The sequence below is a fragment of the Falco naumanni genome, chromosome 7, assembly GCF_017639655.2.
Source record: "Falco naumanni isolate bFalNau1 chromosome 7, bFalNau1.pat, whole genome shotgun sequence".
NCBI classification, from domain to species: domain Eukaryota; kingdom Metazoa; phylum Chordata; class Aves; order Falconiformes; family Falconidae; genus Falco; species Falco naumanni.
The window spans coordinates 5,940,099-5,964,841 of NC_054060.1; the positions used below are offsets into that span (position 1 = coordinate 5,940,099).

Consider the following 24,743-nt stretch of genomic DNA (forward strand, 5'->3'; position numbering starts at 1 on the left):
GACTTGGCACGGTGCGGGGAGGTGCTGGCTCGGGGAGAAGGCCCGTGCATTAGTGTGTTGGTCTGGGAAGCTGAGCCCTCGGTGGGAGCTTGTGCCGTGGTGGTGGATGTGAGCGTGGTACAGCACCGAATTGCTCCTCCGGCCCTGGCAGCAGAGGGCTGCAGTCCCCTCCTCGTGCTCTCCTTTTAAACTGCTGCAAAGTCCCAATGCAGGATTCTGAAAGTGCAGAAGTGTTGGTCTTTTGAAGACATTATCTGCAGGGCTGAAGGAACTACCTGCCCTTGGATCTGTTCGGTGTTTTCCTCCCTGGTCAGCCCCACGCATTGCCTTGTGTGCTGCCAGTAAAGCTGTGAGGGGAAGAGATGGTTTGGGAAGCTGATGTTCTGTGCTTGTGACAAAACGAACGAGTAACTCATTTTGGGAGTGCTGCTAGTTACCATAACTGCATTTTCCTTGCTCCCCCAGAGCCCACTGTCAGTGTGGTCCAAGACGCCCGCGCTCGGAGTGCCAGTTACCTCCAAAACCCATACGACCTGCCTAGGAACAGTCACATTCCTAGTCACTACGACCTCCTCCCCGTAAGGCACAGCCCGACGCACGGGCCATCTTGGGACAAGCAGTCTTAAAAGGGATGAACTTCATTGTGCACTGTGCTGCAAACACACACTCTGAGGAAGCAAAAGAGAAGACAATCCTTTTCTGCGCTGCAGGATGCTGACGGGATTTCAGACTGTCTTACGCAAGGACCTAATGTAACACAACATCTGCCTGGGCCAACTGCTGCTGCATGATGTTATTTATAAAGACATTTTTATATGGGTAACAGGAACTAACGAGAACCTCCTCCACGTGTGACTGGAGTACATCACCCCAGGAAGGTGGCTACATACTCCAGGCAAAAACTCTGTGGCGTGTATTCTAACCCTGGCTTTGCTGTAAAATAAAACACAAAAACATGCTAAGTAGACGGACTTATACTACCAACTGCATCAAGAAACCTTTTGCTGTTAGGAACAAAGTGACTAGGAATTCGCTGGAATATATTTTCATCTTTGTCATGGAAATGGACATTTTTTCTGAATGAAAGCAGGGAAACTTGTCATTTCACTGTCTGGAAACCTCATTTACTGCCCTCACCATGTGCAACCTGTGCAGCTCACACTTGGTAATGAGCACTGAGATTTTCATCCTTATATTCAGTACCAGGGTATTTCAGTTGAAGCGTATTAGCACAGACACATTCTGTACAGTTTTTTAAAATGTAACATCTTGGCAAACATCCACTGATCTCTGCTAATGACTTGAGTTTCAACAGTGAGTCTCACAGCCAACCTACCACACTTTTAAAAAGCTATAAAGTACTTTGATTGGCACAGATAGGCATTAATTTTCCTTATACAGCTTTTATTTTTTTAGATAATTCCACCAGCTTTGTCAGGCAGTGTAAGCCGATGCACCTTCACTCCCGGCCCGGGGACACTGCAGGTTTGCACAGACTAACCCTGGTTTGGTTTCCTTTCCTAAAGCTAAGACACGTCTGCTCATCTTTACAAACCATCTCATCACGATTCGCTTAACAGCATGCCGTTTGTGATACCCTTTGATTTGATGTGCATTACCATGTAGTGCAACTTTATCCGTTGATGATTCTACCTGAAATGTCATTAAATTGAGCTGAAACTGGGTTTTCTTTTTCAGCACCTGTTTGTGAACTAATTATCAAGGGGTTAGCCCATGGTAAAGTTTTGGACTAAGCCACCATGAGTATTTTTTTTTTAATGATCTTTATTGACCTAGATAGTAGAATACTTGCCGTTAAGCAGTTCCTTGTAGATTTTGAGCATGAAATAGTATTGATTCTAAGTATGTAATTTTATTAGGCAAACGTGGAAGCAGCAAGTTGATTTCCTCTTAAATATATAAAAAAAAAAATAATTCTGTTGCACATTCACCAGTTTGATGGAAGTAGAAGAGAATGAAACCAGCATCCATCTGTTTGCTCTAAGCATGATCTTTCGCGTAACCTGCTGGTCTAGGGGACGGGGACAAGGAGCCTTCCAGCTCAGAGGCAGCAGCTTGATGCTGGCTCAGAGTCAGACCAGGCATCGGATCACTCGGAGCACCCTGATGGGGCCGAGCCCGTGTCCCCGCAGACGGGCTCAGCCCTCACCTCTGGGATGGAAACCCCTCACACAGTGGTACTGAGCCACCCGCAACCTGCACAGCACCCCTGGGTGCACCACTGCAACACGCTCGTGTATCAGGCTGCGGGGAGCCCCGGCGCGGCGCTGCAGAAGGAGCTGGGACCCCAGCGGGTGGTCGGCTCGGCTCTGAACCCCACTGTGCAAACCAGTTCTGCAGTGAGGCAGCTGAGCTGAGCCCAGAGATGCCCCAGGCTTCCAGAGCAGCAGATTTTCATGTTGCAGGATAATGCATAAGTAGTTACATGAATGCTGCATGTGTGCATGGGGGCAATGACTGATCAGCAATAGTAATTTTATTTTCCAGGAAAGCCTTATTTGAGATGTAAGTAGACAATTATTTTGTAGGGCCAGTAGAAATATATTTTATGTACCTGAATAGAAAGACTTACCTCAAATCTATCAAGAGAAAGGCAGTTTGGTAAGGAATACTCTCGTTAGAGACCTACCTTGACACCTAGCACAAGCAGTCTCAGCTGCCGGCCTGACCAATCTTTGTGTGTGTTGCTGTAAAGCTTCCGATGAGACTCCAGAGAGCAGAGTTGTGCTCAGTTGGGTTTTTTTTCAAAGCTGGATTTTCAAACCAAATGCAACAGTGTGCACAGAGCTTAACAGGAAAAAAACAAAACAAAACCAACAAAAAAGTACCTTCTTGTATATTAGCATTAGCTTAGGAAATAGGCACCAAAATGGCAATACTTTTTTAAGGCAAGACAGATTTGTAATATATTTGTTCACTGTGCAAAGGTATTCACCTTGTACAAAATAAATTGAACTTCTCTCAGTGTGTATTTTCTGAAACGTACTCATTTGCAGACTTAAACAGGTCAGAGTCCTCCAGGCGACGTGGCCGGTCACAAAGGGGCTGCCCCCTCAACAAAAAAAACCAAACAAACAGGAGGCAATCAGGTTTACAAGCCAGAAGTCGCAGGATTTCTCAGAAACCACAATGCTGTAATTCAGACTGTAATTTGGAGTTCATTTCAAGTAACGCCTCAGTTTAAAACAAAACGTAACTGGCTCTGTACGTATCCTTCTTAAATTCCTCAACAGTTTAACCTTAGCGGGTCTGAGCAAGAGACCTCGATGATGCACAAACCCAGCCGGACCAGATCCTGCACACCTACAAAGAGCAATCTGCAGCAAGTACCAGCACCAGGTGTGTCTCTGATTTTCACGCAATGCAATTCAGCGCGTGTCAGGACAGCCTCTGTGCCACTAGCGGGTCACCATGCCTTCAGGTGGGCGCTGGAGGGTACAGGCCAGCACAGTGTACCCTACTGCCCCCGCAGTGATGAGCCAGGACACATGGCAGCCACCTCAGCAGGTTTGACAGCACTCCCAGGAAGCCTAATCAATAAATCACGAGCATAGATTTGCAGCAGAAACACCTTCAGAATTAATGACTCCCAGGCAATGCAGCTGACTGCTACATGCTGAAGCTTTTCCAATATTTGTGCTTCATATTTCCAAAAATCTTGTTAACTAAAGCCCAGCATGTAATCTTCTTATTTGACAAGCCATACTCAATAAGCTATTTAAAGCTGGAAATTCATCAGGTTTGAACTGATAGAATAAGTAATTCTAGCTTAATAAAAATGTCTTTAAATCAGAACAACTCCATGTCCTTTCTGCTTAAGAGTCAGAACCTCAACTCCCATCAAATACAAGAACCACTGATGCTTGCTGAACAGCTTCAGAATTGTTAAGGTTGTGACTATTCAAATATGTAAATGACAGCAAAAGCTTTTTGGCAAGTAAAGCTCATTTTGCAGCATTATAGAGAGTTCCCAGAAACTCCAAAAGCTCATTTCAGGGCCCAAAAGCAATATCTGTTATAATCAGTTGTCTCTTATTAGCAGAAAAGAGACATTTCAGTGCAGAAATAACGCCAATTACAGAAGAGAATGATTAATCAGCAGCTGAACAGGAACAATATGCCGTTGGGTCAGTGTTCAGACAGAATAATGTCTTGCATTGTCTCTCCCAAAGCACTTTGTGAAGCACGTTCTTGTCCCAGGAGCGTCACCCAGCCCAGGGCCAGCCAGGATCTGCTGCCGCAGCACTGCAGTGCTTAGTCAGGAAAAAGCAGTATAAAACCATAGAACACGAGGCAAAGGCTTTAATGGGTAAGAAGTTACATCCCTGTATAAACTCTGTTTGATTTTGCTTTAGAAGTCGATGGCTTATGAAGGCTTTACAAACTATCGCATGAAAACATTGTTCTATGTTGCAGCAGTTCGTAAGTACAAAATCAGATTTTGCACAGCATTTCCACCCAAGGCCTGATGGAAAACAAGAAATTAAGAGCTCTTACTGTCTCTAACAGCACCCACAGCCATTTCACAGCTGCCCAGGACTTACACACAGCACTCTCTGTTGTGGACCAAAGGAAGAAGCACGTGCAAACTCTGCGTGGGGCAGGGGTGGCATCGGCCTCCAACAGCCATCTGTGCTCCCACAGCCTTTGTCACGGTTGCATTTGCTGCAGAAGAAAGCAACTTGCATAAAAGCACGTGAAATCCAAACCTGACATGACAGCTAAGTCAAGTTGCCTGCTTGCATGAATCAGAACAGAAAGCGAAGCGAAACTCATCCTGCATTTCCAGTTGACAAATTTAGAACTTGGCTGCTGCGGTAATTTGGTTAATTCCAAAATATGCTCCGGTCTGGTTAGAGAAAATGCTGTGGGAACAACTCCCACAGTGAGCAAGGGCCCAGCCTGACGCCTTGTCCTTACGCTCTCCTGCAATACCAAGAGGCCCTACACAGCCTTTGTCCCCAGAGCCACCACACGTGCGGGGGCAGCTGCTGCTGGGGACACTGGCAGTCTGGCACCTGAGCGCCACCTCTTCAGCAGGACCCACGGCGGGATCACAAAGCTATAATTTGCTGTAGAAAGCAATACCTTGCTGTCCCACAGAAGTTTCTTACTGGTGACAATACGGACAAGAAAACCCAGACAGGTTTGTAAAAGCTATTCAGAGGTTTGACTGGAGTGAACCCACAGACCTCTCAGAGTCCAAGAGCTCCCTGACACTGCCAAACCGTCATGGCTGTGAACTGCAGCAGCCCCAAAAAGCTGCAGGCCTGGTCTGAATAACGAAGGCAACTGTCATGTAACACGACCCTTTCGGTTCCTTTTCTGGGTGTATTTCCACTTCAGCATCTTCTCAGAACCAGTTCAAAGAAGCTTACTAGCTTCCAGCACATAAAAACCTTCATGTCAGTTCCCAGTTCTCCCAAAAAACTGCACCCAACACCACACTGAGTTGTCCCCTGTAATTCTTTATTAGAATCATGGATGATTATATTTTAAATCAATCTAAAAAAATAATGAATCAAGGTACAGTACATGCATAAAATACAAAGTAATTTACAAACAGATCAAAATAGCATCTTCAGAACTAATACCAGGAGGAGAAATGGATTTAAAAAAAAAAAAACAACACAAAAAACAAGTGACCGACTACAGCAATGCCTTCTGTGTGCCTTACACATCATGAGCACCGCAAGACAGAAAGGTTGGGTATGAAACGCAGCTGGTAGTGCCTACCCAGATTTGGATGTTCCAAGTGGGTCATATCAGAGTTTGAGAAACTTCCCCTACAAGCAATTAGTTCCCTGTAATTGTATAAATAACTGCAGCCATTTATACAACAAACAGCTCTTTTAAATACTGTAGAAATTCAGCACCTATAGCCCCTAAATCTCAGTACTAACGATGCGTTTAGGAATAGCACACAGCGAGTGATATGCAGTGAGCGATATGCAGTGAGCGCAGTGACAGAAGGCACAGTTCATGTATCCCTGAACAAGCAAATCAAACAGATGATTTGTACTGAGCAACAGTCCACAGAGGGAACGCATCCAGTAAGAAAACTACTCCAGATGTTTCTCTTAAGGAACATTATAACAAACCACTGGAATAGTTTAAAAATACTGGATGAAACAGAACTGGAGACTAAGACGAGGTTGTGGAAGTTATTGATTCATCAACTCAAGCATTTGAATAAGCATGTAATACGTGACAACACCCTTCAAGTCTGTGGACCATGAAAGAAAAAAGGCATCTTCAAATCCTGATACCACCAGCACTGCGGGGGCCAAGTCTCGGGCAGCACAAAAACACGCTGCAAGTTCCAGTGTTGGAGTGACCCTTCATCAGTTAAGACTGCTCGTGCTTTTCTTCATGCACAAGAGGCACCTCAGTGGGAGTGCCACCAGCATCTCCCTGGCCAGCCTCCCAGCAGCTCTGCCTCACATTACAACCTCTGCAGCAGGTGCCAAACCACAACAGCTCCTTCACAGGTAGCAAGAACCCTGCTGCTATGTTCACAAGAAATTCTTTTTCTCCCCCATAATATTCCATAAAAAAAAAAATCCTTAACTTGACAATCTGAAGATAGAGCCAAAAACATTTAACTTACATTAAAATTGCACTTCAGAGCAATGGGCATTTCATCAAGCTTTAGATGCAGTATACAACACCTTAAGACAAGGAAAGATTATCCTGCCCAGAGATATTTTCCTAGTTCAACCAACAGTAACTGTTTTGCGAGGAGCAGAATAACGTCTTCAAGTGCTCACTAAAGGTGTCTGTGCTCTGACTAGCAGGCATCACGTTGGAAAGAGATCAGTTCAGTTCCAAACAATTTACTGAACCAAAACCGACAAGTCAGTGTTGGAAAAATACTGCAGCCACATAGAAGTAATAGATTCATAAACACTGAAATCAAAGTGTTTAAGACATGGAAAAATTCAGATGAAATAAGCAGAAACTAAAAACAAGAAAGTAACCACAAGAATTACAAATATATTTAAATCTCGGACGTGGGGAATATACACAGCCTTTTAGGAAAGAATGAACAATTTATATATTCTGACAGCACTGCATCTTTGGTTTGTTTTCAGTGGTTGGAGGGACGTGAATGGGAACCACGTTGTTGCTTGGAGACATATCGTTTTCACGTCTGTCAGACATTTGCTTCTGGGAAACAATACGATAGATCTCTGGAAGATGAGAAAGATCTAGTCATTACACGTACACCAGCAAAACACCATCAGAAAGTTAAAACTGGGGGAAACCAGGCATAAATTATATAAAGATTTCCCACAGTTTTGAAACTATATTGGTAACGCACAGAAGGTTTCACAAGAAGTTCAATTGTGATGCTTTCTATATTCAGAATATAAAATATGTGTTTGCAAAAGAAATGAGGTTTTTAACAACTGTTTTACTTCCCTTGAGATAAGGGTTGGTAAATAGACAGAATTCACAGGGGTTTTTTACTAGGAATCATAAACTATGTGCCCCGTCAATTCCTCCTCATGGTTCTTAAGGCTCCAAGGACAGTGGTCACGTGCTTGCTGACGTACCCATGGACAACAGCAAGATTAAAAACAGCCACTCAAAATTTCTCCGATAGGACTGCAAGGGCCATTGCTTCCCTCTTGGCATGCCTATCACATACAATACCTCACCTATCACCCCAAATGGTTTTAAATCTTCAGAAAAGGTTGACTGGGGCCCAAAAGGGGAGACTCAGCACCTTAAGCAGCACACAAATCCTTTAATGAATTTCTGGCTGTGTTAGCATAGCTAAAATTCAAAACTATAGAGAAGAAATATGGACTCCAGACGAAAAAATTGCAGCATCAATTGGAAAGCATGGGTTAAACTCCTGTGCCTTCCCCAGCAGGCACCCAGTGGGGAATGCCTTTGTTAGTGGTTGGTGGCACTCGCTGTACATAAACTCAGAGTAACTACAAAAGCACTTATTTCAGCTGCACAGAAGAAAGTACAGCATACATAGTAGCACTTCACCCCCAGAAAGGAAATCAAGGACACCAAAAATAGAACATGGGGAACTCACTTGCAAATTTGACTTTTAAAACCAGTAAAGTTTAAAAAAAAAAACACCAACAACAACAGGCTCACTAAACCTCAGTTTAACAAACAAGTTTGAAAGCGTTTCAGATTCAGCAAAGAGCCGACCCTGAAATGACAACATCGCGTATTTTACTTTGCACAACAGAAAAGCGTGCTGGCAACAAACACGGCAGCACTGCCAAGCAGCAGAGCCCCGAGAGAAGGCGGTTGATGCCCACACCCAATTTGCACACTCCAGCTCACTGCCCTGCCGTAAGGCATCGGGTAAGCCCAGGCTGCAGAAGATGAGTGTCTGCACTTCACTCCTCGCAGAGGGAAGCAGGGATGAGCACAGCTCGCAAACAGCTCTGGCAAAACAAAGCAAAGGTCCAAGTTCTTCTGAAGTCTCTTATCAGCCTGAATAACGACTGTCCAAACACACACCTCTGACCCCAACACAAGACGCATCTTTTCCACCAGAAATTTTGTCATTAGTGAGTAGCCTTTGTTCAGAATTTTGATGAGCTGCTGCTGCTTAGCGCACATTCTGACATTGTTTCAGTACTGGAAATTGAGCAAGCAGCCTAGTGCAGAGAGGTCCTCTTTGCTGCCAAGGGCTGAGCACACAGCTAAGCGCCTGCTTTTATGACAATGGGAAGAGATGGCACTGAGGAGCTGAAAAGGGTCCTTGCCAAACAGGGCTTGAAAACCTCAGCCTTGATGCAGCGAGCCTGCACTGATTTAAGCTGCCAACACAGAGGCCAAGTGCTCCCCAGGAAAAGTAGCAGCAGGGCTGCAAGCGTCCACGGGGCTGTTGGCAAAATAAAAATCTGTCACGTAAATACTGTGCTGTATCTACAGGCTATAGAAGTAACACCAACCTTTGCAAGCGGCGCTTTGAAGGAATCTGCCTGCCGGGCCTCCAACTGACCGCTCAGACTCAGACAGGGCTAAACCGTTCAGAAAAATGGATGGGATGCTACATACGCATTCAGTTACAGATAAAGCCACTGAGGCAACCAAGAGCTGCACACATAAAAGGATTTTCTGATTTCACCCTTTCTCGAGTTCACTCTTCTTTCCAACAGTCTTACACATAAACAACTTCACAAGTTAAATGAATCCCATGAAATCAGATCTTTAAAGCCACCTGCAACCCCGTGTGGGAATTTGCAGATAAAGATCAGCTTCACCCTGTGGCAGGCCACTCAGCAAGGCTCAGCAGAGCGCTGGGGTGCAGAGGTGGGAGGAGCACAGCTGGAAAAGACCTACCCCGCGTTCTTCAAGTTTTCTGATCCGCTGCCCTGCCCCAGCACAGGGCAGACAGCCGGCTTACCCCCAAGTGCAGAACGCTGCCCGCTCCCAGTCATTGGCAGAAAGCTCTCACCACCTTCGTTACCGGAAACTCTCCAGTAGCACTTTCAGCAGCAATTCTCAATTTTCCAGAGAACTTCCTGAACAAGTTCATACTCGTCCCTAACATGAGCTGTCACACACTTCCTCCAGCCCTATGAGCAAGGAATCTGAACAGTGCCCTCTGTATAACATCCTCACCTTACAGCAGCCCTGAAGCCTTAAAAACAATCCTAACAGCACTGATTTCTCTGCCGATGAAGGGTCTATCCCCTCTGACTTGGGAAGGCATTTCCATGTCCCCACTTCCACCACCTCCCCAGCCACCCTGCCAGGACATGTAGCAGCTGTGCTGCTTTAACCAACTCGCAGCAGCCCCAAGGAGTTGCTTGCTGCTGCTTCTCCCTCCTCTGCAGCGCAAACCTTTGCGCAGCCACGTTGTACTGCCCTAAAAGCCTAAATGGCTAAAACCTGCATTTCCCTGGAGCAGCTGCATGCTCCTTCACCACACACAGCTGTGCTGGTGTGAAAGGGGAGGCGGGAACAGCTTAAACCTGCTCTCACTGGAGCGAACTGCCCAGAGGCATACACAGAAACTGGTCTGCACAGAGGAATGCCAGGCTAATGAAGACATGCGCTTTTTAATGAAGACACTACATTTTATGCTCTGCTCAGTAACTGAATGAGACCTTATTAAGAACACATTCACAGAATGCATCACTGCATAATTGGTAACTGTGTGAGACAGGCCTTGCACTGTAAAGACGGCTGGGAAAAAGTGATACTGCTGCCTAGGAGGAGCTTGACCAGACCCTGTCCGCTCAGCCTGCACTAGCGTTTCATTCATTCTCAGGTGTACAGAGCTAACAAAAGAGGAAATCCCTAGGTTTTTTGATGTTAATGCTCTGTGATTGTGTTTCCTTGGAGATGGGATTCCTTAGAGATGAAACCACAGCAGAAGGCAGTGCAGGAATAGAGACAGTACAGAGCCAGGCAGGGAACAGAGGCAGACTCCAGTTTACTTTAAGGATGGTTTATCCTGCTGTGAATGCTCTGAGTAGCTAGGATTATAATACCAGTCTCTCCTACTTGCCAGATGATACAAAGCAGCTTTGTGTGCACAACAATCAGCCCTTAGAGTCTAGACATCTTGCAACAGAAGAATTTGGACAGGGACCATTACTCAAAGCCACAGAAGGAAAAGGTCCCCAAAACCTCATCTGGAATCCACAGCAGGACAGGAAGCCCACTAGATCCAAGACATACCCCCCCTCTAAGAGTCCTCTATAATACAGGGAGAGGCAAGAAAAGCTTCCTCCCCCTTCTTCCACCTGTACAGTGGAAGTGTAACAGCAGAACACACACTTAGGCTTTTCTAACTATAATATATTTCTATATATCTATATATAACTATAACATATTTCCCATGCCCAAAGCCATCCATTCAAAGTGGCTTAACCTGAGAATCTAGGCATGGACAAGCTTAACACAGACCCTGCTACACCTCCAAGGGAAGTACTCTTACAAGTTTCCAACACTGTCCCAACCAGACCAGCTTCAGTAGGGCTGCAGGAGAAAGGAGTTTTGCTACAGACCTTAGTTGTGACACCCTGTATCAGGGGAGATCTAAGCAGCTGTGTGAAAGGCACTGGGAGCAGCCTGGGATGTCTCCGTGGTGCAGCTCCCAGCACTGCAAATACTAGCAGAGCTGGTGCGGCAGCGTGCCCTGCCCCTCCTTCTGCCAGCCACCTCCGCCCACAGCCTGTGGGCAAAAAAGCCTGTTGGCTTTACGAACTTCCTTCTTCAAAGGACAGTGAGCATTCCACCTGCAGGCACTATGCTTGGAGGCAGCCTGGCCAAATACACGCGATCCATGATTCTGCAGGGTCACTCCAAAAATGACATTCCGCAGATGACTGCTCCCCTCTTTCCTCCAAAGCAAATCATTAACAGAAAAAGCCAGCTGTGAAGTGTTATCAAGAAGTCTATTGGCAGAACATTCGTCCTTAGCATGCCAGTCACAGCCGAGATGGAGCCAACCTGCTGTTAATGCATTATTTACTTCATCTTTATCTCCCTGAAACAGGAGCTCCTGTCTGGAGTGAGCCACATGCCCACTAATCAGCAGAAGTGTTTCTTCCAGCAGAGTTGAACCAAACCCTCCTAAACAAGGATCCTGTCCGCAAACCCAGGAGCTCTTTACCCAAAATACTGCCACAGCAACACACAGGGAACATTGACGTTTGTGGAAAAGCAACAGCCTCAGCAATCTGTCAGAGTCCACCAAGGGCAAGTTTTAATCACTTGTTCTTCTGTTACAGACTGCTCCCCTTACAGAAAAATTCAACCAGGGGAAAAATAAATAAAAAAAATAACAAACCTCCACAAATTAAAATCCCAAGTAATTTCTGGAATAAAAGGTACTAGTGGAAGCATGCGAGAAGAGATAAAGAAACAGCCTAGCCTGTGCCCAAGAGGTGAACTGCTTCCCCATGGCAACGGCAGTGTATCATCCCAGCGTCACACAGCTCTGTGGAAGTAAAGCACCAGCCCAGGGCATGCAGGAAGCTTTGCACCCCTTCAGCCATCACTGTTAGAGAACAGAACGGTCTAACGGGTGATGGGCGCAATTAGGTGACTGGCGTGTATTGACTATGACAGCCTGACAGCCACCGCTTCCCACCAGCGAAGGGGTAAACAGTGCCTGATGTATTTCCAGTTCTGTTTTCTTAGTGCTGTTGCTGCGTAAGTATGAAAGTTTATTAACTAACCTTCATCTGAGGGCCCTGATCCCCTCTGAAAACTGAAACAACAAGCAGAGAGGCTGTTTGTTCCACATTACACGCAGCACATTTGGCCAGAACCTGACCTCAAAGTTCAGTCTAGGTGCTCCTGAGAGGAAACAGGTGACAACCAAGGACATACGCATAAATGGAAGACGCTTAAGGTTTTAGCAATTACAAATAAGCAACAAAAATGTCTTTCTCCTGAAATTCCATGCCCAAATTCATGAGCATTTTTGACAGGACTGCCTTTAGGCAGGTGAAGAAAACAGGAAGTCCAGCAGGCACCCCAGATACCATGGTGTTCAGCCACTCCTTAACCATCCACCCTCTTGACGGCATTAGTAATTAATTAGTCATGTAGGGAGTAAATCTATAAGCCAACATCTCTTTTTCTAAAAAAAAAAAAAAATTAAAAAAAATTGTGCAATGTTGAATTACAACCAGATGACAACACTGAAGTTAAAAGGGAACCACATGGTGCAGCTAAAGAGGAAACAAACTCAAACTTTTAGTCCCAGCACTGTATGAAGCAACAAGATGACAGGCATCCCCATGCACTGTTTATTCATCTAACACAGACACACTTTTTTGCTAGTATATGGGCAGGAGCACTACTGCTTGGGGATCCACTGCAAAGACCACAATACAACCAGAACCTCTCGGTGGCCTCTTAACTAATAAGACAACAAACAGATGGACACAGGCAGGTAACACGCCAGCATCCTAACAACTCTCTTCACTGCTAGGGTGCTCATAAAGCATTTCGAACTCCTCAAAAAATTGTACAGAATTTATACTTCTATTACAGTAAATAGCTTCCTCGCTGCCTCCTCACCTGCATGTTCCAGTATGGCTAACAAGTCCTTTTTGATGCATTTTTAATAGAATGTCTAAATTAGCAAGCAAAGAGGAAAAAAAACCCCAAAACTAACGAGGTGCCAACGTCACGGCGATGAGATCTGATTAACAGAGACACACAGTTTAGAAAGTGGGGCTGTTCCTCACACCAAGCACATCACGTAGCCCGGCACATGCTACATCAGAAAGGAGGGCGTTTAAAATTGCAACTGGGAAACACGTTGGGGGCACTTGGAGAAAATGGAAACGCTGCCTGGCACTTCTAGAACTGAGACATACCAGAACAGAGGAGTCTCTCAGGTGTTTTCAAGACCAAGAGTAGAGATTTAGAGAATCATTTGCCAAAGCAGGGAATGGTGACAGCTCAAAAGGCATGCACGCCGCTGTCGTTCCACTATGCCCCGGCTACAGGCAACAGGGTACACAGTAACACAAGTCCCCGGCAAGAACTAGTGATTTCCATGCCAATTTGTGAATTCCTACCCTATCCTTTATAAGCCATGGTTAAATTAAGGCCCCCCATGTCGTTGTAGTTCAATGTCTCAAGAGTCTTAACAAGTTTTGCATATCTAAAGATGGATTTAAACAAAAAGGAAGTACTTTATCCACAGAGCGTAAAAAACACAGCGCACTCTGCAATCACATGTTCCAGAGGCCAAAAGTCCAGCCAGGACTATTAAATGCAACGACAATGACTACCCTGCAGTTCAGGAGTCACTATGTCTCAGACTACCAGTAGCAGTATTGTTCAAAGGAAGGATCTCTACACTTTCATCCCTCTTCCCTTGGCAACTACTATGGTTACCATTAAAGATGGAAAAAAACTAGATTGACTTCTCCTCTGATAAACAATGGCTGTTAAACTTGCTGCTTGCATGAGCCAATTCTCTCCCGTGGGCACTCCCTATACCATACACAAATGGGAAACTGAAACGAACTCGGGAACGAATCCTTGTTCACTTTGATCTGCCCCAGGTTTCTAGTCAGCCTAGTTCAAGGCTGGCCTTTCAACTGTGACACTTCAAAACTGGACTTCAAATCTTACAGCTGCGAGGAATGATTAAATAGCAAAATCTTAAACACTTTATAGGCAAAGAAATGCCTATTTGCATCATATCTGAGCAGCCTTCTGCCCTTCCCCCTTGAAACACTAAGCACTAGATGACTCACCTGTCAGAATAGTCTGGAAAGCTGCTTCCACATTTGTAGAGTCTAAAGCAGATGTCTCAATAAATGACAAACCATTCTTCTCTGTGTGGACAGAAATGCTATAATTAGAGGGGTACATCACATATCTGTTTCACATCTGGAAAAACTTCTGTTCCAGATTATTTGTGCAGTGTTTCTGATGAGATGCACAGGCATCAAGTTGTGGGGTTTTCCCCCTTACGTGATCTGAAAGCAACACCACCACTAGAATTTAGACTGATTCCCGAGCACAGGGGGATCAGCCCAGTGCTGTTTTACTTTGAGGCACATTTCCCCGCATCACTGAAAGTGAGAATTTGTTGCACTTTCAAGAATTGTGTAATGAAGCTTCCGGGATTTTCTTTAACTTCATCAAGTTTCTCCACCTCCCACCTGCTAGTATGTCATGGCAGCTTATTTTATTTAGCAGGGCTAGCCCTAGCCCCGCCAGGGGAATGGGTGTCTTCCACCTGCAGGCAGGGATCCTCAGCACAGGCCGTAATCTCTGCAAACGCAGCTACAGCAAGCCTTAATGTAAGAAACCCAGCTACACTCCTGAATGAAAGAAATCTGGCCTAAAACAAGGCAAGATTTACAGAAACCAGAATTATTTTTTTTTTCCACAGATCATTATGTAACAAGAGTTGGAAAGCCAGTTTAATGGAAGTCTGTTCAGCCATGGGCATCTGCCAAAGGCTCCAGATCAGCTGGTGCAAAGAAGGCAGTATACAAGTAGGTGCACAGCTACCCACCATACAAGAAACTCAAACCTAAAACCATGGGCAGTTTCTGCAAGAGTAGCAATGCATAGGCAAGAGAATAAATCTGGTTTAAAACCTTCAAGTGCCTCTTGCTGATTCTTTACACCACGTCAGCAAGCACATTCTAAAGGCTTCCTTTTTGGCTGAATTATAAAGGGGCAAACATCAGTACGTGACACAGGAACATCACCAGCAGCACTCTTTTTCATTCTACCAGCACACTCACCTGTATCTAAGACAAGGTAGGCAGATTCCCCAGACAGTCAGCATTAGAACATTATTTTGAATTCACCAACCTGCAAAAGCTCTGGCCTCATCTGTAGGGACCGCTCTCAGGTGGCGCAAGTCACTCTTGTTCCCCACAAGCATGATCACAATATTGCTGTCAGCATGGTCTCTCAGCTCTTTCAACCATCGCTCTACATTCTCGTAAGTAAGATGCTTAGCAATGTCATACACCAATAATGCCCCTACAGCTCCACGATAGTACCTGTGGGTGAAAAGGCACATTAGAGAACCAGCGAGAAACACAATTAGAAGCAGTAAGTTACTGTGCAGTAATGGGAAGTAGCTATTACTAAGACAGCTAAACAAAAAATAACCAGAACCCAGCTACATGGGACTTCAAACAGCCACGTAGAGCGTCCAGACCAGGGTTATGCCACAGAACCACCAGAGCAGCCAGGGCAGCTTGGAGTCTAGGGAGTAAGCCAAAGCTTGTGTTTGTGGGGAGAACCCTGCATCCCAAAAATGAAGCTTTGGAATCTGTGGGGAACTACTGTTGCCTTCAACCTCTGACCCACTCCTGAAAAGTCCCCCACCCATCACTGTGGGTGCACGGCCCATAGTGACAGAAAGACTTCAGAACGACTCACTGGATCATAAAAACGTCCAGCGGCTCTATTCCCTTTATAAAAGGCCACAGCTGATCTCCTTTCAGACCAGAGAGGCACAGTAACACATACAAAAACAAACAGGCTGTGTTCTCCCACCCTACGATCCCCTCCAGCTTTACTGAAGTGCAGCTTTTCCCACGCTGTTCTTTTTCAATTTAAAAAAGTGTGCAAAGTGAGCAGTCTTGCAGTCTTTCCTTGCTGCTACAGGAGGGCTTCTGGTCCTAGCTACCACTGATAAAACCTCCTTAAACACTTGATATTACTTTATCAAGTGCTTGCATTGAAATAAGTCTCTCAACGGTCTGCATTCTAGGCTTGTCTTGCTTCCAGTTACACATCATGAGAGCACTGAGAAGTAAATCAGTTTGCGCAAGCACACACTTTATCAAGTTTCTGGGCTGAATAGTATTTAACCTTCTTTCCACCATAAGTTGTGGATACTACTCGATAAAATAGAAAAACACCCCGTTTGCAGTTTCTGAAGAATCAGAAAGGCCCAGAATTACCCTCCTGGGCAAAAGCTTCTCTGCAGCCATACAAACTATCACTTACGCTGATGTTATAGCTCGGTATCGCTCCTGCCCTGCCGTGTCCCATATCTGAGCCTTTATTGTCTTCCCATCAACTTGAATGCTTCTTGTTGCAAACTCTACTCCAATGGTACTTTTGCTTTCCAAGTTAAACTCATTGCGAGTGAATCGAGACAAAAGGTTGCTCTTGCCTACTCCAGAGTCTCCAATAAGTACAACTACAAGACAAAAAAGGATGTAAGAATCAGATTCCAGATGTAGGTAAGACATTGATAATCACCTGCAATAAACATTTATTTTCCAGAATGAAGCACAAAGGAAAACAGTGGCAAAACCACTACCCTTGTCACAGGCCTACTGTCCAAGTCTTGATATTCCTAGAGAAACAGAGCCATCACATTCAGCAGCATTTTGAACAGACATTAGACTTGACTTTTACTTGTTACATTTCAGTCTCCTTTACCCAACATGAAAGAACATTCCTCCTCCAGGAAGAATATACATGGTTGTCACTCCAAAAGTTGGAAATTGTTTTTCATGTATTTCACATCCTCGAAACAACACTCGAGCTAAAAAAACAAAATGAAAACTCCACACCACGCAACAGAAATCTGTTTTGCTGAAGAAGTCTAAAACATAGGGCAAGCAGCAGACTCTGCCTTCATTTTACACTCTCTATACCTTTGCAGAAAGCAGGTTCCCCAACTGGGGAAAATGAATAGAAAAGAAAAATTTATGAATAGAAAAAAAGAACCAAACCCATAGAAACCCACAAGACCACTGTCACCCTGATGGACAGTTTAAAATGTTAGCTGAGCTACAGCACTCTGCCCTTCCACAGTCATCCTCTGCTGCTGCAACTACCGGCCATTTTAGGCCAGAGCCTGAAACTGCCCTAAAATGCTGCTGGGCATTGCTAGGCCTCAGAACCGCCACGCACTCCCCCTTCCCTAGCTCAGCTTGGCTCATCATGGCACCAGTGCCAGCAAACTAATTGGAAGGATTCAGCTATGCTTGACAAGACATTGACAGAAGGTTTAAAGTCCAGTTCCTACACGGAAAAAAAAGCATCGTGAGGATTTGCTGCAATATCCTGTAATGCTGAGTTGAAACGTGCAAGTTTAAGTGTAACTTAAAAACTCACTACCAAGATGCAGCTCACTGGATGAAACATTCACAACCCAGAACCACACCAACAGGAGTTTTTCGGGATGATCCTACGAAGATAAGGTACTGAACTGCTAACAGCAGGAAATGGAATAAAAAGAGGATAAGTAAGAACCTTGAGAAGGAAGGCTGATAACTTTTACATGTGGCAATGAATCAATGCCAGTCCAAGCAAAAGAATGTACACTCCGACGACAAAAAAAAAAAAGTAGTTGTGGCTATGCTTGTTTTGGAAAAAACCAACCCAACAGAAATACCTACTCAGTAACATACATCACATACTAGTTAAGACACTGCAGCACGGTGTTAAAGATTCTGTGTGGTACAACAGAGGAATGAGTGCACCAAACACTTAAATCACGTGAGAACCCTCCCCGAGGAGTCTTGGTCTCACAGTGCAAATACTCCCATCTGCTGCTGCACCACACAACAGCCCTCTGAACACCATCCTCTATTCAAATAACATAAAACAATTCTGGCAAATGGGATTCTCTCTGACTTTAAGGGCAGAGCAGCACCTTTTAAACACCCTGGACAAAATGAAAATTGCAGCAAATGCTAGCTTCAAACACAGCCTTGTGGAGAATACTTCATCAAAATAAACATCTTTCCAGCTTCCCCTGCCAGCTGACTCAGCACACAGCCGGCCAAGCTGCAGAAGTTGCACAAAGCACACAGTGGTTCTGTTAACCACTTCTGTTTATGAAGATCACAAGTGCAGGTAGGTGGCAAGCACATGTGCTGAATGCAAACAGGATCCTGCTTTCCTACGTGACAGGTCAGCGCTGTTCGGTGTCGGCTGCCCTGACACAGCTGAATAGCCTTGCCGGCACAGAAGATGCTAAACTAATGAATTTGGTGCAGGGGACAGGGCACCTAATTGCATCGTCACCACCTGGCAAACTGCCATAGCAAATAAGTTCTTTATACAATTTTGGCAGGTTTAGGCCATGGCTTTAGATGACATCACATTTGTATTCACTGGGACATGTTCTAATTAAGTTCCTAGGAGGCACACCTCAGTCCTGCTATCACCCAGCACTAGCTTTGGCAGCGGCTGAAAACTTCTCTAAACAGGAAAAGCAATATACATACGTAATTTCCTTTTCCCAACAGGATGCACCATATACCTGTCAAGTATTCCACTCAAACATATTTCTGTTGTTCAGTGCATATGTCAAAGCACAGCTTTAAAGTCATTTCACAATAGACAGATCATTTTAATTCCACCACCAGGTGTGGGTTTTTTCCTTCCCTTGTCTGAATCCCATGCTGCTTATGTTCTGAATGGTTTCCTGCAGCAGATTAATATGTCCCAGTTAAAAGTGGAAAATATTAGACTCTCCTCCTTGAAGTCAGCTATTTCTTCTACTTAATTAGGCCAATGCAGCTCCTCTTGAATGCGGACACAAGAACAGCTTGCTATGTCAGCAGGCACCTATGGCCCCTCACATTTTCTGCATTTCTGCCAGTCTGAGCAAGTATGACCCTTTGAATACAATTATGAACTAAAACAGCTTTAACAGCCAGTCAGACTGTATTATTAATTTTAAGCTTGCTTTCCTTATCAAATTACCTCATTTTGATGCTTTATACTACATAGTGTTCCCAGGTATTATATTCTTAGCATACAAACAGAGCAGGAATGACCCTGGATGGCTGAGTCCTATTCTAACTCCCAGGCAAACAGTTTCTGGGAGGGAAATGACATTATCTAGTTCCATGTTAAAGCTAATTGTTCCTGCACACATACTTTTATTGGGCTTTTCTTCCAGAAACTCACTCCTAATGGTTAGAAATTGCCTTCTAATTTTCAGAAGAAATTAGCGGTCAGCTGATGGTGGTGTTCATGTGCCAGCACTGTCCATTAGCTTATTAGTTTCTACTCCCAGTGGTGTTTACACTGGGGTATTTACAGAAAGCAACCCCATCTTCTCTTGGCTTTGTTCTACTAGCTAAATAAGCCAAGTCCCCAAATGTTTCCTTATAAACAGACTGTCCATTTCCCCAAACATCCTCCCTAGAAGTTTTTTAATTTCTTTTCCACACAGCACGAACTGTACACATCATTCTAAGCAAGGTCTCCCTGTGACAAATACAGGAAATTTACTATTTCCATCTCTACCAGGCATACCTAGAGCTGGAATTACCTTTTCCTGACACCTTGACAGCTCAACCTGTGATCAGACCTAACTGTTCTAGCTTTAAGTTGGCAAATTTTACTTTGCCAAACTCCTGTAAGTCCCCAGGCATAAAATGTTACATCCTGAATCCCACCCGATTTGGGGGATGGTAGTCCTCATAAGCACACGGCCCTTCCAGTGCTGCACTCTGACTTTCTCCTGCACCACTCACCTTGCATCATCAGCAAATTCCTTTACTACATCAGGGCTGCAAGGAGGAAGGTTTACAGGAAACATTCAAGCAAGTTCAGCAACAGGATCTACTCTTGTAAACCTCCATCAATAACCTTCCCTTACAGCAGCAGCGCCTTAGAAAGCTTCACAATCAAGGGAGATTTGTATTGGCACATTGTGGAAATCATGAAAGTGATCTCCTTGCCCCAGGTGACTGCTACTAGGCAGGTCATTCTTACTCGTTTACTGATCAGCGAGTTCAATACTTGCAAGCATTGCTCTTTAAATCAGTGCATTTGACTATCTACAGCATTTACCACCCCAAAAGGTTTAAGACAAGTATTTGGTGGACGGGGGGAAAAAAAAATAAAAAAGTATGAAGTCTATGCTACTGCATAAATTTCATTCTGTAACTCCAGTTTTATTTCTGTAGAAGACCAAAATAAGAATTCAATTTCCTAAGTTGCATAAAAAGCAATTTAGAGAACTACATCAAGAAAGGATTATTAATTTTTCACCAACACTCCAGCTCACTCACCCAATTTTTATTTCTGTTAAACCTTTTAGCTGAAGTTTTCAGAAAATACTTTAATTATCTCATAAAGTATATTACAGACAACCTAATCAGGTTGAAAATAGAAAGTCCAGCATCACTAGCTTGTATTGTCTATGATAAAAGTTATTACACAAGTCATATATTACACGATTTAAAACAAGCTCACCAGCACTAGGGAACTACAATGTCTGAAAGGCCCCATCTCTACACTGAGCTCGGCTATTAAGAGGCGCAGCAATGAAGAACCTGGACACGTCTTCACGGCCTCCAGAAGAACCCGCTGACGAACACCTCTTCCTGCCCACTTCAGTTGGAGTTTAAAGGAAACCAGAGTAAGATGACCTGATTCTACATCTTGTAAGTAGCTGCTGATAAACCTAACACGATCATGTCCTATATTAATCTCCCTCCTCACCTGTGCCCCCCTGCTTTATTCACCCACTTCCTGTCGCAGAGAACTGGCATCTCAAAGGCACTTCAGGGTAGGGCTTGTTTACTACCTGTACATACTACACGTAATGCAGAGCTGGGCCTCCAAATGCCTCTGTAGTAAAATGTCTAAACTGGCAGGTTATGGCACAAAAGGGCTCCACATCTAACACAGTGAAGGCAAAGGGCCTGCTACCATTGTAAAAACCAAGGTGTCATGCAACCGCTTTTCCCTACAAATTTCTCTCAACAAAACAAACAAGGAAAAAAATGTGGTTTTTAAAACCCAAAGCAACGAGTTTATTGCATTTCAGAGCATTTCCTCAATATCAAAGGGAAAAGCTGGAGAAAATAACATGCAAAGTAGGAAACAGTCAAAAATGTTTTTCCTAACAATAAGCTGAATGTCACCGCAAGTCAGGTCAATGTTCAGAAATGAGAAGCTTGACCCCAAATCCAGAGTGTCCAGATGGTCAAGGTGCAGACATAACCTTCTCAAGCTTTGGTCATAGAAAACACAGACGGCATCTACAAGTGAGGGTTACTGTGATAACTCTTCATCTACTGCAAGTACACTACTTTAATCAAAGAGAGTAAAAAGTTCCTGCATTTAAGCCGGGCTTAACTTTATTTAATAAGTAATATCCTTATATTGCCATTATATTTCCCTCCCATTAAAATTAGAGCAAAATTCCTACAAACTGGACTTCATAGGTCTTGCATGTCTTCAAACGCAAACAGTAGGCACTGTTCCCAGCTAAACCCCAAAAGCAGTGAAGACTACAAAGACACGTGCAGCTGGACAAGAAAAATTTGCCAGAAGCTGCCTCTTTGCAAGCTAGGCTTAGGCTTTAGCCTGTGCTGAAGCGGGGCAGGAGGGGGGTAGTTTGTAACAGGTACTTGGATTTTATTGTATGGTAACATAGGTGGGCTCAGCTTACACCCACCAGCAAAGGCAGCCTGATTACAACATACAGCTGCTGTCAGTGGCTGACAGGACAAAACCAGGTCTCACAGACACATGACAGTTTAACTCAAGAGTAATAAAAGACAGCTTAGACTAGAGAATATCACCCAATTACTTTAAACCAAGTCAAACTCTGAACTCAGTCCCACCAACCTACCATGTCCCTTCAAGTTCATAAACCCACAACCACTGTCCTACTGGATTAAGTGTCCTTACAGACCAACACCCAGTCTGACTGTCAGCAACCGATGTCTGAGAAACATTCCGTGTAACACAACAAGCTAATCTTTGCCCTAGCAAGCCCCTGAATCTTCAAACAAGCAATACCTTCTGGCTTGTCATTGAAACCATTGCACTGAAATGCTCCAACAGACATTTCTCTTCCTCTGTAAATTTCTGTAGCTTTTCAAACCCCTCTGTAGTATTTATGGCACTGCAGCACTCAATTTACATATACATCTGTGGGACTTTTATGTCCTTTTGTTTTCGCCTGCTGCTCAATAAAAGCAGCATTACAGATATCCAGAGAAACTGTGACAAAACCAGTAGATAACTTCCCCTATTTGCCCTTATCAATCACTGTTTTAATTTTGATAAAGTTGTAGATCACTTCAGTATATGGGATATGAATCTATTAGTTCTCTCTCCTGATTATACTGATGCCCTTCTCCATCTTTTTAATTCTACAATATCCCTTTCAAAATGGATATACCCATTCCTGCCTGTATTTTCCCCTCAATCCCCAAGATGCTCATGTTTCAGATTCAAACATCAGTTTAACATTCCCTTGAGTTTTCATTTCCTGTTCCAAGAGTTTTTACCTACCCCTTGCCTTTTTGACCAGCACCTGGTAAAGAGACATTCATTTCCGAGACCTACTTGCAGTAATTTCATGATCATTCCAGAGTGGTGACAGCTTGTTTAGAACAACCGTCACCTTTGGCAAGTTACAGAAGTTTCCACAATTTGTATTACTCTGCATTTGTCATGTTATTTCAGCTGCCACATTAATCCCAGTTACGTGACACTGCATCAACTTCCTGCAGTCTACTCCAGCTTTGCAAAGCCTGAATCACTCACCTTCATAACACCATTTTCAAAGCATTCCCTGAACTCCCAAGAGCCTCTATAAACCAGTCTAAACAGAAAAACCTTTAGAAAGGGCAATCAATTAAACTAGATTTGCACTTTTCCACGTAACTGGATCACAACTTTATTATCTTCCAATTACATAAGGAAGCAGGCCTAATGAAAGATAGGACCTCTCCCAACAAACCCTGCATCACTGATATTCCTAGGCCTTCATAGCTAAAGCATTAGTTATAAACTGTATGAACAAGTAAAAATAATGCAATGGTTTTGATAACTCATACACATGAGTACCTACAGTAAGATTGCTTGATGCAATTAAGTTAAGCTGTCAGCAAGGCCCTTGCCAACACTGCAAGCTGAGAGAAAAGGCGTTTCTGGGTACTTCCTGATTTTATTTTAATAGCAGTGCAGATGACTGATTTACAGTTAGAAATAATGCCACTTTGCACATGGCAGTTGGATAAAACAGGCAACAAAAAAGAATGTAATTCCTCAAAGTTATTACATGAGCTTAAGGGTACAGAAAGAACACACTTGATGTTTTTCTTTACCTAAGTTTCATGATGAAAAGCACTGGGTCCCTCACCATTACAATGCAGTAAGAAATACTCTAAATCCTAAATCCAAATTCACAATACCATCGCAATAAAAACCCTACTTTCTACAATACTGTGCTTGCTTTTAGAGTAGGATTTAAGAAGCTGGACTGTCAACCTCAAACCAGCAGCATTTCCATACACATTTCACAGCGTGCTTTACGAACCTTTACAGCAGGCTGGTATTTTACTCTGCAGGGAGCAAAAACTGGGTAGTTAACTACAAGCCGCAACACTTTAACCCAACTTGCGTTGGCAGGGTTGACTGCAAGGGCACCACCAGCCCTGGAGGAAAAGGGGGGGAAGGTTCCCCTGCCCCCAGCCGGGTGCCAGGGCAGGACGCGGGATCACAGGGTGTGAAACAGCAGCTCCAGTCGCCCCTCGTGAAGAGCTCAGAGTGCAGAAGGCGGTAAATAATCCCGCTTTATTAAATTAGCTGCATCATCTACCAACGCTGAGCGCATAACTCAATTCTCCTTCCTCTTCCAGCTATTAAAAAGGACTGGGAATACTCCTTATCAGCCCCGGGCATCGCCTCCAGCGATGTCCGCCCGCCAGCCCAGCGGGCTGCCGGCGCCCCGGGCCCCGAAGGGCGCAGACGCCCCGCACAAGCGCGGCCCCGCCACGGACACCGGCCCCAACGGGACATTCTGGTGGCGGGGCAGGCAGCGGGGCCCAGCACCCCGCCGCGTCCGGGCCCAGCGACACGTCCCGCCGCCCCGCAGCCCCCGCCGGGCCGGCACAGAGCCGCCCGCGGCCCCCCGCCCCACCCCGGCGGCCTGCTCCCTCAGCGGAGCGGCGGCCGCGGGCCGGGCCCCTCCCCGGGGCTGCGCGGGGGACAGCGACGGGAAGCGGCGCCCGCCGGAAGGTCGCGCCGTGAGGAGACCTCTCGCCACCCCCCGCCAAGGCCGGGACCCCCTGCGGAAGGTGACCCCACCGGCTGCTGCAGCGAGGGCCCGGCGCCCCCGTTACCTTTGAAGAGGTAGTCGTACTCGTCGTCGCGGGTGCCCATGGTGGGGTGCGCCGAGGCCGAGCACTGGGAGCGGGAGCCGGACCCTCCCTGCAGCCGCCGCAGCGCTTCCGCCCTCCGCGGAGGACAGGTGGTTCCGGGGCAGCGCGGCGGCGGCGCGAAAC

The 24,743-nt window shown here is 45.0% G+C and overlaps 2 protein-coding genes across 4 annotated transcripts in view; one reads left to right on the forward strand and one right to left on the reverse strand.

The window, feature by feature from the left end:
• Positions 1-5,661, forward strand: part of MEGF11 (multiple EGF like domains 11) — a 214,171-nt gene extending 208,510 nt beyond the window's left edge. For all 3 annotated transcript variants that reach the window (XM_040600379.1, XM_040600380.1, XM_040600382.1), the window contains one exon: positions 466-5,661. In XM_040600379.1, coding sequence (XP_040456313.1) covers positions 466-626 — 161 coding nt within the window. In that variant the 3' untranslated portion in view covers positions 627-5,661. The remainder of the gene's footprint in view (positions 1-465) is intronic.
• Positions 5,470-24,727, reverse strand: RAB11A (RAB11A, member RAS oncogene family). Its single transcript, XM_040600384.1, has 5 exons — positions 24,582-24,727; positions 16,468-16,663; positions 15,316-15,509; positions 14,241-14,321; positions 5,470-7,214 (listed from the first exon to the last, which is right to left on the reverse strand). The coding sequence occupies exons 1-5, from the start codon at positions 24,619-24,621 to the stop codon at positions 7,075-7,077; spliced, it is 651 nt and encodes a 216-aa protein (XP_040456318.1). The 5' UTR covers positions 24,622-24,727; the 3' UTR covers positions 5,470-7,074.
• Between the last annotated feature and the right edge of the window lie 16 nt (positions 24,728-24,743).

What these genes read in the sequence shown, in the direction of transcription:
- RAB11A (XM_040600384.1), bottom strand. Translation starts at nt 24,621, where the DNA reads ATGGGCACCCGCGACGACGAGTACGACTACCTCTTCAAAG. An exon ending in GTACGACTACCTCTTCAAAG is followed by an intron (nt 16,664 to 24,581) that starts GTAACGGGGGCG and finishes TTTGTCTTGTAG; the next exon opens with TTGTACTTATTGGAGACTCT. An exon ending in TACCGAGCTATAACATCAGC is followed by an intron (nt 15,510 to 16,467) that starts GTAAGTGATAGT and finishes TTTCACCCACAG; the next exon opens with GTACTATCGTGGAGCTGTAG.